Genomic DNA, 17,014 nt, shown 5'->3' on the forward strand with positions numbered 1-17,014 from the left:
GAATGTGCTGCGTTTGTCTACTAGGCTGATCTGTGAGATGGTTCCATGTTCAAGGCTGACCAGCAGTAGGTGAGCTATCTAGGAGGCAGTGTGTGTGAGTGCGGATACCAGGTCATGCGGTGTAAGTTTCAGAAGTAATATCTAAGGCATGTGCACAGGGCAGAGCGGTGTGTGAGACTCCGGTGAAATGTGTATGAATGCCTTCAAACAGCAGAGCTATATGTGAGTCTCTGAGGCAATGTAAGCGAGTGCATGGACAGGGCTAAGCAATATATGCGTGGCAGTGGTGTCGTGCGCAATGCAGCTGTGCAGTGTGAGAGACTCAGGAGGCATGTGTCTATAAGGCATATGCGAGCAGTTTTCATTTATTACAGTTTTTACACTCTACAGACATAATCCGAGACAGATGTAACAGCATTTTGAACAATGGTTAAAAAAAAATTGAAAAAGATACCTGAAAGACATTTGTGCAGGGTCGGACTGGCCTATAGGGCAATCAAGCCAAGCAGTGCCCGATGGGCTCGGTGACAGATCGGTGTATGGGCCGGGTTTTTAGCAGTTGTGGCCCAGTTTTATAGCCAGGTGGGCCAGTTTTTTTTTTTTTTTTTAGAGTTTATTTCCCTGATATTACAATTTTTTTAGCTATCTGCTTCGCTAATGGAGGCCACTTTTATTTTGGTGCCCAGGCCTATTTTTGTTCCTGTCCGACCCCGTTATAAGACATGGCACTGGCATGTGCAGCGCACCTAGTTAGGGAGATAGATTGGTTTAGCAAAGTAATGCATAGCAGGAGGCTCCGGGAGGAAGCAAGGGTTCCTGTAGAGAGAGTACATCTCAGAGGTGATGTGTACGGGTGGATGCACAAGGACAAGCATGCACCTCTGAACGTTCCATGTGAAGGATACAGGATGCTCCAGGCAGGAATGTTAAACCTTTCCCTTCAGTAATCGCCATGGTGCTCCAAGCGAGTCAGACCCGGTATTGATCTGGCAAGGCACGTGGTGCTCAATACGATAAGGCCTGACCCAAAAGGGGGCCGGCAGGATCTCCATTGTTTCCTGCTGCAATAATCAATACACTTTTCCTCTTTACGTCATCACCTCTCTTCAGGATCAATGCCTGTGGCAAGCTCGCGACCCAACTCTTGCTTTCTGGCTCTAACTGGGAAGTTGGGGGGAGGTCCCAGGTTTATGCTGGGTGTCCACATGTCTCAGGCATGTGCCATCATCTTCCTAGCTCCCCATCATCCTTCTTCAGATCCCTGATACAGTGGCATCTGCGGAGTGCTCTCTAGGCATGGGAGCCATCAGGCGGGTTCTGTAGAACACCTATCGCAATGTGAGGGAATTTACTGGAGCCTCCGGGGGCCTGAGAGCCCACCATTCTTGCTCAGGCCCCCGATAGTGTGGGTTCTGTTCTGTTGAGTCCTGTGGAGGCCTGGGAGCCATCGGGCAGCCCTGCAGAACATCACAGTGTGAGGGATATGATCAAAGCCTCCTGGGACCCCGCAGACCTTTCTCAGCCCCTTGATACTATGGGATCTGTTGAGTCCTCTTAAGGCCTGGGAGCCATTGGGAGGGCCCTGCAGAACATCTCAATGTGAGAGAATTCACCACAGCTGCCTGGGAGCCCACAATCCATATACAGACCCTGTTACAGTGTCAGGAGCCACATGTTGGGCCCTGTAAAACACCTGAATGTGAGGGAATTTACCACGGCCGCCTGGGAGCCCCCCATCCATGTTCAGACGCTGTTACAGTGTAAAATGCCATTGGTTGGGCCCTGTTGAACACCTGTATGTGAGGGAATTTACCACAGCCTTCAGGGCCCCTAGGAGCCCGCCGTCCATGTTCAGACCCTGTTACAGTGTCAGGAGCCACCGGTTGGGCCCTATTGAACACCTGAACGTGAGGGAATTTACCACTGCCTCCAGGGGCCCTGGGAGCCCGCCATCCATGTTCAGACCTTGTTACAGTGTCAGGAGCCACGGTTTGGGCCATGTAGAACACCTGAATGTGAGGGAGTTTACCACAGCCTCCAGGGTCCCTGGGAGCCCGCCATCCATGTTCAGACCCTGTTACAGTGTCAGGAGCCACCGGTTGGGCCCTGTAGAACACCTGAATGTGAGGGAGTTTACCACAGCCTCCAGGGACCTTGGGAGCCCGCCATCCATGTTCAGACCCTGTTACAGTGTTAGAAGCCACAGGGTGGACCCTGTAGAACACCTGTATGTGAGGGAATTTCCCACAGCTGCCTGGGAGACCCCCATCCATGTTCAGATCCTGTTACAGTGTAAAAAGACATTGGTTGGTCCCTGTAGAACAGCTGCATGTGAGGGAATTTACCACAGCCTCCAGTGGCCCTGGGAGCCCGCCATCCATGTTCAGACCCTGTTACAGTGTAAAAAGCCACGGGTTGGGCCCTGTAGAACAACTGCATGTGAGGGAATTTACCCCAGCCTCCAGGGGCCCTGGGAGACCCCCATCCATGTTCAGACCCTGTTACAGTGTAAAAAGCCACGGGTTGGGCCCTGTAGAACACCTGCATGTGAGGGAATGTACCACAGCCTCCAGGGTCCCTGGGAGCCCGCCATCCATGTTCAGACCCTGTTTCAGGGTCAGCGGCCACGGGTTGGGCCCTGTAGAACACCTGAATGTGAGGGACGTTAGCACAGCCTCCTGGGTCCCCGCAATTCTTCCCGAGACCCAGAGACCGTGGCCCCGAGAGCCAGTCGGCAGTAGAACCGGCCGCAGCAGGGCTGTGCAGGCCCCGGAGGCGCCGAACAAGAAAGCCGGCCGGGGAAGGGAGCAGCGCGGCTCGTGTTTGTTTTGCAGTGTTGTCGATAACAGAGTCACAAGGGCGGCCGGGGAGCAGCGAGGACTCGGGGGCAGAGATTCCGGCTGCCGCAGGCGGACATTCACCCGAGGCCTGCTCTCCCCGGCGGCCCTCGGGGCCTGGCTCGGCCGCACGCGCAGTGCGCCCTGGATCAGGGACTCTCTGGCCCCGCGCCGGACCCGGGGTAAGCAGCTGCTTTGGAGCAAGGCCCGTGTGCAGCCTTGTACCTGAGAAGTATCCGGCTGACCGTGCGCGGTGTGCACTGCTCAGGGGATCCACGCCTCAGGAGATGAGTGGGCTTGAGGGAAGGAGTGGTCGAATACATCATAGTATGATAATAACTACAGACTCGCCCTTGCCAGGTGAGGCGCCGCCCAGCAGTTTTGGCTTTATATTTCAACAGTACATAGTGGGGTCACGTGGGCTCATAGTAGGGGCGGGAAAGTAACATGATCAATGTCACACAGTGCATGGGACCACGTGGCGCTGCTAGGCGAGCAAGCGATGGATGGAAGTGGCATGCAAGGGTTAGGGCTTAAGGTCCTACTGACAACATGACATCTCTGTTTTTTCAAGCAGGTGGACAGAAGGCTGCCCACTAACGCCTACGAAGGGCCTGGAGACGTCAGAGTGTAGCAGGCAAGCGGAGCAGAGAAGCAGGCGGCGAAGGCGGCCACAGATCTTCAGCTGCACCTAGCAGCGTCACCACGGCAACCGGAAAATACAATTAAAAAAAGGCCAGTGAGGCAGAAGTAGAGTGGATCAGAGTGTTGCTCCTTAGCTTTGGACAGGCGGAAGTGGAATAATTATGCAGAGGAGAAAAGGGGATTTGAGAGATCCGGCTACACCGCGTCAACGGGAAGTGTCTTTTCAATAAAGGTGGATGTGCCACCGCCTGCCTGGCCTCAGTAGAGGGGCTTGCCATGAGCTCAGTTGGAAGCTCCACTGCTGCCTGACGCCGCACCCCTGCTGGCAGCGAGCACCTTAGCTCTACCTGCTTTGGTCCACCAAGAGCTGCTCTATCTTCAAATTCTTGGTGCGTAAGACTCAAGACCTGGAAAAAAAAAAAAACAGAGAAGCTCTCTTCCGAGGCAGACAGAGGGCTCAAGAGCATCTCCAGTTACTCTCTGCTGTACCATGGGATGTCGGCAAAGCTCTGAGGAGAAAGAGGCGGCCAGGCGCTCGCGCCGCATTGACCGCCACCTGCGATCTGAGAGCCAGCGCCAGCGCCGTGAGATCAAGCTCCTTCTCCTGGGAACCAGCAACTCGGGCAAGAGCACCATCGTCAAGCAGATGAAGATCATCCACAGTGGTGGCTTCAACCTGGAGGCCTGCAAAGAGTACAAGCCACTCATCATCTACAATGCCATTGACTCGCTGACCCGCATCATCCGTGCCCTTGCCACACTCAAGATTGAGTTTCACAACCCCGACAGGGCTTATGATGCCGTCCAGCTCTTTGCCCTGACTGGCCCAGCTGAGAGCAAAGGTGAGATCACACCAGAGTTGCTGGGTGTCATGAAGCGCCTGTGGTCTGATCCCGGGGTGCAAGAGTGCTTCTGCCGATCAAATGAGTACCACCTGGAGGACAATGCTGCTTATTACTTGAATGACTTGGAGCGGATTGCGGCTCTCGACTACATCCCAACCGTGGAGGACATCCTGCGCTCCCGTGATATGACCACGGGCATCGTGGAGAACAAGTTCACCTTCAAGGAACTCACTTTCAAAATGGTGGATGTGGGGGGGCAGAGGTCCGAACGCAAAAAGTGGATCCACTGTTTTGAGGGTGTCACAGCAATCATATTCTGCGTGGAGCTGAGTGGGTATGACCTGAAGCTCTACGAGGACAACCAAACGGTGAGTTGGGTATTGTTTTAAATTCAGTTGATTTGATATAAATTGTTGGTGGCTGCTAGGAACGTGTATTGGTATTTAGAGAGCTCAAACTTGGAGCGAGTGAAATATACAACACAATATCAGTTCAACTGTGGTCTTATAAGGTGGGTGTAACTGGTAGAACGTTGTGATAAGGATAGCATAGGTAAAGTTGGTACACTGGTTGTGTCTCATATAACCCAGGCGGTGGTGTTCTAAGGGCAACATTTAAGGAGTTTGTAGAAAAGCAGTTGCACCAGAAAAGAGATGGATTTAGTCTATATACACTGTTTGTGTTTGGTGCACAGTGGATGGGGTCAACATAACATTTTCTCTTGGTACATGCGGTTTACATAATGTGCATGGTACAAAGGTGGGTGTGTTTCGAAGTGAGTGGATTTATGTAAGCTGGTTGCAGTTGGTGTACGGTGGATGAACCCTTAAAAGAGGTGGTTGTGCTCGTTTTACTGTAGTTGTTTTTAAGGTTGCTTGTTTTAGTATGATGTAGTTGTAGAAGTAAGATGGATAGGGTGTACATATCAATTGGATGTGGTTGCTATAAGGTGAAAGGGGCTGTTGAAGGTGGCTGTGTTGATAAGAGGTGGTTGGTTTTAAACTAGCGATTGCTAGTAGGTGGTTGATGTTGATAGTGATGTTGATTTAGAAAAATGTCAAGCTCTATGAGGTAGGTACAATTATGGTCAATATGAGGTGGCTAATGTTGGTATAAAGAGGTCTTTGATGGTATGTGTCGGGTGTGAGTGCGTGTGGATGTGTACGATAGTTAACATGAGGTGGATGGGTGTTGGACACAGTGGTTGGGGGATGGACACAGTAGACGGGGTTGGGTTATGGTGGTTGTGGCCTATCTGAAGTTTTTATGTCATCAAGTACATACAACATGCTCAGCCTTCTGACAGTCAGTAAATCCCAGCAGTGATGTCAATCCGCCATCAATTCTACTTGAAATGTGCACCTGCACTTATTTCATTTTGAAAGAGTGAATGCCGACACTGCTCAGCAGGGACCCCTTACTTTATTTGAAGGAGAACACACGCTTCTCAGTCGTAAGCAAGTACTCAGGGACAGCGAGTGCCTACACTTCTCTGTTTGCAATTCAAGTACTGATTGTAAACCCCACCACGAAGAAAGGAAGTCATTCTATTCTCATTCTTTCCTGATTCGTCCTCCTGACTTGCACCAGGTCATCTCTCATGTTGCCTCCTCTCCATTGGCTGTCTCAGGCGTGTACTCCCTCCTTGCACAGTCACTCTCCCTTCCGAACTGCAGGCCTCAGGGCCTGACATGAGGCAAGGAGAGACTGGTACTCTGCTCCAAAGGTCCCAGCTGTGCTCACTCGCCTGCAGCTTTCTCGACATATTCCCTTTATCTCTTCACTGGCTGTCTCAGGCTTGTACTCAGTCCTTGCACAGTCACTCTCCCTTCCGAACTGAAGGCCTCGGGGCCTGACATAAGGCATGGAGAGACTGGTATTCTGCTCCAAAGGTCCCAGCTGTGCTCACTTGCCTGCAGCTTTCTCAACACATTCCCTTTATCTCTTCACTGGCTGTCTCAGTCTTGTACTCCCTCCTTGCACAGTCACTCTCCCTTCCAAACGGATGGCCTCAGGGCCTGACGTGAGGCAAGGAGAGACTGGTATTCTGCTCCAGAGGTCCCAGCTGTGCTCACTCGCCTGCAGCATTCTCATACACATTCCCTTTATCTCTTCACTGGCTGTCTCAGGCTTGTATTCCCTCCTTGCACAATCATTCTCCCTTCCGAACTGAAGGCCTCAGGGCCTGACGTGAAGCAAGGAGAGACTGGTACTCTGATCGAAAGGTCCCAGCTGTGCTCACTCGCCTGCAGCTTTCTCGACACATTCCCTTTATCTCTTCACTGGCTGTCTCAGGCTTGTATTCCCTCCTTGCACAGTCACTCTCCCTTCCGAACTGAAGGCCTCAGGGCCTGACGTGAGGCAAGGAGAGACTGGTACTCTGCTCCAAAGGTCCCAGTTGTGCTCACTCGCCTGCAGCTTTCTCGATACACTCCCTATCACTGCCCTGGATCTCACAAAGCACTGTGTACAGATAAATAAAGGCACAGCCCGTATTTGTTATGGTCTTCAGGTCTATGCGCGGGAACTCGTGCCCGGGGAAATTCTGCTTCTGAGAGGCCACCTTATCACACCCACCACAGTACTGGGCTCTGCAGGTGTTTAATTTGCAGGAAAGTCACCCTGACCGTATATTTATTGCAAGACATCGAGGAGTTCTTTGACATAGCGTAAGGAGGCCGAAGGTAGTTCTTGCATAAAGCCACATAACTCAGAGGACATATGATAGGGGTTCTTTATTTATTACTTGTAATCAATCGGGCCGACTGGAATTACGTAGTAATGCAGTAGCAAGCTGTGCATCTGGGTTGACTAAGTTATGTGGCAAGGAAAAGTAACTTATGCGGCATAATACAGCACACTTTGGGCACTTTTGTTCCACTATTCTATTTAAAACACATTAATACTTTCAGGGTACACGGTTTGCCTCAGGAGTACAGGTATGAGCCCTGACCACAGCAATCAGCAACTGAAAATTGACCAGTTAATATTCGCAAAGTATCTGCCACTGTGTGACACCATGTGTGACCCTTTTTGTAAAGTGAATTCTGATTCATTTGAGCTAGGATGTTTTTCATTGAAATCTGGCAAACATGCAGCAGGGCTGAATTTATAAGGCATGGTAAGTCTGTAATTATGCAGAAAATGCATCAGCTGCAGAATTGCAGAATTCCAGTGATACTGCTCATAAGGGAAGAAACATCCCCATTCCCCCGCACCTTGTTTTAAATCCTTACTCTGCTGCTCCCTTTATGAAGGAGGCGCTATGGTTGTAGCGCCGTAGAACAGATATGGAATCTGCATTGTACAAACAAAGATGTTAACTGCAAGTTGGAACTGGCTGCAAGCTATATGTTACTCAGTTTAATATAAGGGGTGCAGTTTAGACGGTGTGGTAATATGCACCTAGATTCCTGCTTTCTTGTAATGCACTCCACCCGTGCAAACATACACACACGCCTCTTTCTCCTCTATAGTCTGTAAATGATCACAAACAATTGTCCAAAAGGAAAAATAAAACGAAAAACTAGTTATTACTTTCATTGTTTAAACAATACTTGTAATTCTGCCCAGTGACCTAAATTACACACGACCTGCTGCCTCACTCTGTAGTAAGTTATTAACCTAATAAATAATAGTTTAATACAGTATTGTAGGTATGTCATGTTCTTATTCAGTACAGAAGTGATGTCACAGCTATAGTGGAACAAGGAAATGAGGGGCAGGCTTCTGTGCAGTTATTATGGCCCTAAATGTATTATTTTTATTGCATGGCCAACGTTATTGCAAACAAGTACAGTAGGGGATTTGTGCATGGTCAACATTACTGAAAAAAATACAGTGGTGGGCTGTGCATGGTCAACATGATTGAAAACAAGTACGGTGTTGGATTTGTACATGGTCAACATTACTGGAAAAAAGTCCAGTGGTGGATTTGTGCATGGTCAACATGATTGAAAACAAGTACAGTGGTGGATTTGTACATAGTCAACAATACTGAAAAAAGGTACAGTGGTGGGTTGTGCATGGTCAACATGGTTGAAAACAAGTACAGTGGTGGATTTGTACAAAGGTCAGAATAGGAAAGGAATGGTAAATGCTTTCTAGCATGGGGTTAGCGAGGCTAAGGGGTGTCACCAGTGCGCGATGACTGTACTCAGAGGTGCACAGACAGCTGTTCATGTAGCTTCTCATCTGAAGAGACCTCTATAGAGTCCTCAGTCATCAATAGTTGGGGTTTCTTCTGCCACAATCTTTGCGAGAAGCACACATGTTGGTATATGTGGAAGCCATACGAAGAGGATCACATGTCAGATCGCAACAATCGAGCTATGGTGATGCCAGATGAACGAGAAACAAGAATTGATGTCACCGCCATGAGACAGTGAAGCTTTGATTCTCAGGTTCCCCATCATGTACCGCTGAGTCCAGTGTTGTAGGACCGCCTGGCAATGAGTGCCACAGATTTATTATCTCCCCTTTTTCTAATATGAACTGTCTTCATCCTTAATAGCTATTTCGAGTTTGGCTTTCAATGAGCACTCACTATTAGCCCAAAGTGACACAATTGCTTTATTTGATCAGTCTAATGATCTCCTCACATCTGCTTCTGGGATCATGTCAGGTTAGAGAGGGATACGCGGCATCTATAGTTGCAGGTGGAAAACACATTATTAATATATATATATATATATATATATATATATATATATATATATATATATATATACACATATACAGACACACAGAGGGATATAAATAGATATTGAGATTCATTGGAAAAAAAAAAGTTAGGTCTTGAAAACTAACTTTTACTAAGCAAAAGTCATCCAGGTTACTGCTCCTGAAATTACTCTATAAACTCCAAGATCACTTTAGAATACAAAGGTGATAGTGGAGGGCCCAGAGACGTATACAGTATAGATTGACTACATGTACATTTCTGCATGTCCAAAACAGAAATAGTGTACTACTGGTGACAAGTCTGATTAACTGTGGTAAAGAACAAGTTACTTACCTTTGGTAACGCCTTTTCTGGTGGATACAGTAGCTACCTGTGGATTCCTCACCTTATGAACTAGCCAAATGCACCAGCCTTAGACGGAAATTTTCTTCCTAGCTCCTCACGTCGACAAGGACGTCACAATTGTACGGCTCCGAATGCGACTACGTCTGATGTCTTCAGAGCTATAAGACGTCCTTGCCAGCGTGCTGACGTCAGTTTTAACATTTTTTACTGTGCCTTCGAGGCGAACAGGTGAATACCGACCTCACAAGCACAATATGTACATACCCACAAATATATATAGATCACAAGATCAGTTTATATAAACAAAAATATATATACATTCTATCTATGATAAACAAAGTCTTGGTATGACCAGACCAGCAACAGGGAGGTGAGAGGGACTGTGAGGAATCAGGTAGCTACGGTATCCACCAGGAAAAACATTACCAAATGTAAGTAACTTGTTCTTCTGATGGATATAACTTCCTGTGGATTCCTCACCTTATGAATAGAATCCCAAAGCAGTCCAGCACTCGGAGGTGGTGTGCCTGAGTGCTCAAACCAAGAACTCCTGCAAAACAGATCGGTCAAAATGGCCATCCCTCCTAACCTCTGAGTCTAAGCAATAGTGCTTTGCAAAAGTGTGGAGGAAAGCCCACGTTGCTGCCTTACATATATCAACAACTGGTACACCTCTAGCTAAAGCTGAAGTGGCAGACTTAATACCTTCAGGAGGAACCTTCTTTGCTAGCGAATAACAATTCCCACCTTGAAAGAGTTCTCTTGTCGACGGCTTTGTCCTTCATTTTGCCCACATATCCAATGAAGAGTTGATCATCAATTCTAAAATCTCTGGTCCTCTCAATGTAGAAACTCAGGGCCCTTCCTGGATCCAAGCAGTGCAGTCCTTCCTCTTCTTTTGATGGATGGGGAGGAGGGGAAAAGGACAAGAGTGTCATAGATTGTCCCAGATGAAAGGGAGTGACTACCTCAGGAAGAAGCCTCCCTGGTCTCAGCACCACTTTGTCAGCATGAAAAGTTGTAAAAGTAGGTTTCACACTAAGAGCCTGAAGCCCACTCACACATCTAGCTGACGTGATGGCCGTTAGAAAAGCTGCCTTTAAAACTAAAAGCTGCAATGGGCAAGTATGCATAGGCTCAAACGGTGAACTCATCAAAAAAGCCAGAACTAAATTCAAATCCCACTGAGGCATTACAAACGGAGTGGGAGGAAAATTGGTAGTTAACCCTTTAAGGAACCTAAGAACTATAGGGGACTTAAATAAGGAAGACTGATCAGGAAGGCAAAGAAAAGCCGACAGTGCTGATAAATAGCCTTTCACTGTTGTAACTGTGCAACCCTTCTGTGCCAACATAAGTGCACACTGCAAAATATCAGCTAAATGATCCTTTAAGGGATCAATTTGTCTCTCTCCACACCAAGTAACAAATGTTGCCCATCTACCGGCATAAACAGTCTTGGTGGAGTGTCGCCTGGCCGATAAGATAACATCCACCACTTCTGGAGGGAAAGAAAAAGGACTCCGATTGCCCCGTTCAATCTCCAGGCATGTAGGTGCAGGCTCTGGAGGTGGGGGTGTAGGACCAGCCCCTGCGACTGCCAGAGGAGGTCTACCCTGTGAGGGAGACAGAGCAGAGGGCAGAGTGAGAGTTGAAGAAGGTCTGTGTACCACACCCTTCTTGGCCAATACGGGGCTATTAAAATAACTTGAGCCCGATCTTGGCGAATCTTCCTCAGAACTCGAGGAATCAAGGGTATGAGTGGAAACGCGTAAAACAGTTGGTCGCACCAAGACAGCTGAAACGTGTCCTCCAACACCCACTGCACTGGATACTGGAGGCTGTAGAATGACAGGCAGTGTGAGTTGTTGCGGGTGGCAAACAGGTCTATCTGAAGAACTCTCCACATTTGGAAGACATGAAGGACCACATCTGGATTGAGACACCACTCATGATCGGTCAAGAAGTGCCAACTGAGACTGTGGCACGTACGTTGAGAGCTCCGGCCAGATGGTTTGTGATTATACAAATCCGATGATCCTCCTCCCAGGACCAGAGCCGCAGAGCCTCTCTGCAGAGAAGGTACGACCCTACTCCTTCCTGCTTGTTAATGGGCTTGCTGATGTGCCACATTGCGATAGTGTTGTCTGTCAAGACTTGCACCGACTGACCATGAATGGGCGGGAGGAAGGCTTTGAGAGCCAGACGTATCCCCCGCCGTTCTAGCAGATTGATGTGAAACATCTGTTCTACTGGAGACCAAAGGCCTTTGATCTCCAGGTCCCCCAAATGAGCTCCCCATCTTAGAGTGGAAGCATCCGTTATGACTGTGATCACCGGAGGTGGTAGACAAAATAGTCTTCTTTGGGAAAGGTTGCCGTCCACAGCCCACCATTGTAGGTCCACTGCAGCATCTCTGGAGATCGTTATCGACTCCACAAGATCCAGTTGGTGTTGAAACCACTGCTTGGAGGCACCACTGGAGAGCCCTGATGTGCCAACATGCATGAGTGACCAACAGAATGCAGGAAGCGAACAGACTGAGCAGATGTAGTACCTTGAGGACTGGAACAGCTGCTTAATTCTAAAACGCTGGAATCAACACATGAATGTCCTGAATCCTCTGAGTAGGAGAGTAGGCCTGATTCAATGTTGTGTCCAGTACAGCCCCTATGAACAGGAGGTGCTGAGAGGGCTCCAGGTGAGATTTGGGCACATTCACCGAAAAGCCCAGGTTGAACAACAACTCTGTTTTCACCCGCAAGTGATGCAGCATGAGCTCTGTGGACCAGGCTTTGATCAGCCAATCATCCAGGTAAGGGAATACAGATATTCCCTTCCTTCTAAGGTCCTCTGCCACCACTGCCATCACCTTCATGAAGACTCGAGGTGCGGAAGTAAGTTCAAAAGGAAGGACTGGAAACTGGTAGGGTTGCAACCCTACCACGAACCGGAGATACTTCCTGTGCAACTTCAGGATAGGGATATGAAAATAAGCATCCTGTAAGTCGATAGACACCATCCAGTCTTCCTTGTTCAAGGCAAGAAGCACCTGTGCTAGGGTCAGCATTTTGAACTTCTCCTGTTTGAGGACTAATTCAAAATCCTCAGTTCCAGGATAGGCCTCAAACGACCATCCATCTTGAGAATCAGGAAATACCTTGAATAACACCCCAACCCCTTTCCTGCTCTGGTACCAGCTCCACTGTGCCATTTAACAAAAGGGCATGCACCTCCTGCTGAAGCAACAGGAGATGCTTTTCCGTGTAAAATAAATGACGGGGAGGGAAGTGAGGGGGAAACACATGCACTCATGTAGCATTCAGAGACTTTAGGGCCATACTGCCTGAAGAGAAGCACTTTTTAGCTGTCTGCTCCATACATTTAGACTCCCTAACAGATGGAGTCGTAGGGACTGAACCAGGAGCCGACCGTGCAGAACAAGATGCTTGCACCGCCAAGCTCTCGGGCGTTGGATGCTGTGATAGGAACTGAGGATCTCCTGGAGCAACTCTATACCTCCTAGCCACAGTCTTGGAAACTGCCGGGGTCATGACAGGTTTCCTCCAAATTACTAAAATGGGCTCAGAAAGGGCAACATTGCAAGGGAGGAGAAGTTCAGAAGTCGCATCCGATGGATGTAACACCTCAGTTAAAATATTTGTTTTTGTCTTTGATGCCGGTAGTGGTAAGTCCAAAAATTCAGCAGCCTTTCTTATCACAGCGTGGTAAGAAGCTGCCTCTGCGGCGAGTTCAACTCCAGGGAATAAAAATTCCCACTCAGGGGATATTATCCAAACCACTAGCAGAGTCCAAGCCCTGAAATTCACCCACAGGCTCTGGAATTTCCCCTTGCTCCAATACTTGTTGTCGATACTCTTGCTCCTCCAAGAGTCTCAAGGCCCTTTTTCTTCTCAATCTCAGCCTGGATCTCCAAACGTGGCATCGATAGAGAGTTAACCGACGTCGACGATGCTGGTTTCAAACTAGAAGGGCGCTCTGGTGGAGGAGAGGGAGGCGAATCCACACTGCGCGCTGATCGGGATCCATCCAGCGCTGGTATCCACTCAGTCGGTGCCACTGGCACCATCATTCGGGGTAGAGGCGCGACATCATCGGCACCGAACCAATACCTTCACACGGAAGAAAGGGTACAAACGGGGCCTGCTTGTATGGCGCCGGTGACACCAGTGTGAATACCAACAGACCCGTGGGACCAGCATTTGTACCAGAGGGGGCCATAGCTCTGTTAAAAATGCTAAAGATAGCATTGAGGAATGCTGAAGGATCCGCTCCCCAAGATAGGAAGGCAGGAAACCCTTGCTCCTCCTGTGGTGGCTGGACTGGCTCCGATGCTTGCACACCCGACTCCTGATCATGAGTGAATGAAGGAGAAAAATGAGCCATTGGGATTGCCGGGGAGTTGGAGATTTCAATTAAAGTCGGCGCCGGAGAAGCCTGCAGACTCTGAGGTTACACTGTACGGCTGATCCCCCACGCCGTGTGGCACCGTCTCAGGGGAGACCGAGACTGCTCTCTGGACAAACTACGTCGAGATTCATGCTGTCGGCGTCGCTTCTTATGTGACCTTGAGGATCTATGCAATGAAGTATCACTTGGCTTTGATCTCCGCTGACCTTTCTGCTCCTTCTTAGCTTTTGCCAAGAAAAGATTAGCCTCTCTCTCTTTTAAGGCCTTCGGGTTCATCTGCTGGCAGGACACGCACCCCTGCACGTCATGATCCGAGCTCAGGCACCACAAGCAATTTTCGTGCAGATCTGTCACCGACATGTGACCCCCGCACTTGCTACAAGGCTTAAATCCTGTTTTTTTTTGTGAAGACATTGTAGCGCTCTACAACAATTCCTTCGATAACAGTAACTACCAAGAGGTGGGAAAAAAACCCAGTTAGCATCGAAGGCGTGGAAAAAAGGGAACGGACGTCAGCACGCCGGCGAGGACTTCTTATGGCTCCGATGACATCAGATGGAGTCGCATGCGGAGCCGTACAATTGTGACGTCCTTGTCGACGTGAGGAGCTAGGAAGAAAATGTCCATCGAATGCTGGCGCATTGGGAGAATACATAAGGTGAGGAATCCACGGGTAGTTGTATCTATCAGAACTTGTAAGTGACTACTAGTGTGAGTTGCAGACATACATTACAATAGGTTGTGGCTTAAATCAAAGTTCTGTTGCTAAAACTACAGCTTATCCTTAGGTTAAATTATTTTTCTGGCAATTTCTGATTATATGCTGAAGTTAGAGTTGTCATGTTGTGCGGTCTATAATTTCTTCTGATTTATAATGTGCAGCTATTAATTTTCAAAAGTTAAGTTAAAATTCTGAGACATATATTGTTCTAGATTGTGTAATCCATTGGTGACTCCCTGGAGTATGAGTGCAAGCATTGTTAAAATGGTGCACACCATTCTGCTCATTTTAGCAATATCTGTAGGGTAGCTTTATATACTACAGAGGGTTGTCCCACAGGTCCTTGTTGTGCATGCCTTATAATTGACTAATATACAGAAGTGAAACTGTTGTCTTAAAAGTCCACGTCAGATGAGGTATTTAACAGGCACATCTCACAAAGATACCCAATATCCAAACATTGTTTTGAACAGTATTCAAGGTCTAATAAGTCACTGATCTCATTAATGTCTTCAAAGCCATTACATTTTTACGCACCTCAATACCAGTAAAAACAAGAGCATAATATCTAGTTCATGTGGGTTATTTCACAGATATGCTACATACTGTGCTTGTTCTGCTTGTTGCGAAAGGATATGCTAGTTAGTAATACAGATGTTATGAAAATTGGGGCTACATGTACCTTGATGAATACCTTCCAGTAGGGAAAGCTTATGGCAAACTGACACATCCCTTAGATGGTGCTATCATTGATGACATCAATGATGTAATTTAACATATCATTAGTGATGTAATATGTGAGGTCAGAAGCAGGGTAAGATGGGGCAGTACTTTATAGCTAGCTTAGTGAAATGTTGCATTTCAGCGTTATTTTTGTTTTAAGTTTTTATATTATTACATCATCTAACTATAACGTCACTGTAATCTTTTGTTTTTGTATTGAATTTATAGGTTTAAAAAAAAAGAAATCGTATTACCTTACCTAACCATAATATAATTGTATCCTTTGTTTTTTCAGCATATATATATATATATATATATATATATATATATATATATATATATATATATATAAATAAATATGTATATTGCATATCATACTTCCAAGTTGAGCCTGCAGTTGTACAAACAATTGCATGCTACTCTTGTTGCCTTGGGAAGGAAGGAAGCGGCACTGCCTCTCATTGCAAAAGCTATTTATTTTCTTTTCCCTTTAAAGTGCAACAGTGCGAAACATGACCTATGCATTTCAGCTGTAGCCTTCCACTGGCTCACAATGTTCTACTATTTAGAGTGTCTATTTAAAGGCACAGAGTCCATCAACCATCACCATTTTAAAAGAACAGCTTGACTGCTCAAAGTCATGTTCTTCTGTCCAACACTGTCCACAATTTTGTAGTCTCAATTATATAGAACTCATCAAGATAAAAAATGATATAAAACATGGGTGAACAGACTCTGTATGAGATTTCACTAACTGTAATGGTAAAGTACTCCTGTGTGAACCAATACATGTTATAACCACAAATTCATTTCAGTTCCTAGCAAAAGGCATGTTTCGTGATATACAATGAATATGATTTTGTACAGGAGACTCTAATTTGCTTACCCTCTATTCCTCATGGTATTGCTAATTAAAAAAGTTGTTTGCATGTTTTTGTCCCCCTAACATTTTTCTAGGATTGAGTACCTTTTATTTCTCTTTAATTACAGAGTGGTCCCGTTTCCTCTGTTGTAATAAATATTTAAATAATCAGATACAATAAATTATTTAACCAAAGTGCAGTTTTGTGTCACATGCTTTTTACTTCTCATAGGGAAAGTGCAGGGGGTTGTCATAAAATGCAATGAGCCTATTATATAACGGACATATACCTTACTCATTTAAAATCACATAGGTCCATTTTATATAGATACATGTAAAATACAGCACATCCACCATGAAAGTGCAAATGCCATCCATTTATATGTACATATAAGATGCAATGTGTCTTCCATCAAGTGCAACATTGTGTCTACTTCATAAGGTGTGAATGCTTGATTAGGTGCGATTTATCTTCCACAATAGTGCAAATGCTTAGTTTAAGTATCTCAGTAAAAGGCAACATGCATTCATAGGTTGCCACATGTCTTGCTCATGCATAGAGTGTGGAACTATTTAGTATGATGCTTGTAAAGTACAATTCATGTAATTAAAGTGCCCATAGCACTCTATGTCAAAGATGCCCTACTGTCATTTTTCATTCAATCACTTGTATCTCATCACTTTCACTATTCATTGTCATATTACCCTGTGGCCTCAATATTGCACATGACCCACAATCAGATCAAAATTATACCTTCCATAAAAAGCAACATTGCTTCAACTTCGTAAAGTGCAGATGCTTAATTAAATGCAACTTGTCTTCCACAAAATTGTATGTGGTCACTTTCACTATTCATTGTCATATTACTCTCTGGCCTCAATGTTGCACATGACCCACAATCAGATCACATTGCCCTACTA

At 46.7% G+C, this 17,014-nt stretch overlaps 2 protein-coding genes across 4 annotated transcripts in view; one reads left to right on the forward strand and one right to left on the reverse strand.

Moving 5' to 3' along the window:
• RSPH14 (radial spoke head 14 homolog) overlaps positions 1–17,014 on the reverse strand; it is a 398,766-nt gene that overhangs the window by 156,553 nt on the left and 225,199 nt on the right. The window lies entirely within an intron of this gene.
• The window catches only part of GNAZ (G protein subunit alpha z), a 221,802-nt gene that overhangs the window by 58,130 nt on the left and 146,658 nt on the right, over positions 1–17,014 (forward strand). For 2 of the 3 annotated variants that reach the window (XM_069215106.1, XM_069215108.1), the window contains exon 2: positions 3,412–4,695. In XM_069215106.1, the coding sequence (XP_069071207.1) occupies positions 3,973–4,695 (723 nt within the window). In that variant the 5' untranslated portion in view covers positions 3,412–3,972. The remainder of the gene's footprint in view (positions 1–3,411; positions 4,696–17,014) is intronic. The other variant, XM_069215107.1, reaches the window with a different exon arrangement.

Source organism: Pleurodeles waltl, chromosome 11 (assembly GCF_031143425.1).
Source record: "Pleurodeles waltl isolate 20211129_DDA chromosome 11, aPleWal1.hap1.20221129, whole genome shotgun sequence".
Lineage (NCBI taxonomy): Eukaryota > Metazoa > Chordata > Amphibia > Caudata > Salamandridae > Pleurodeles > Pleurodeles waltl.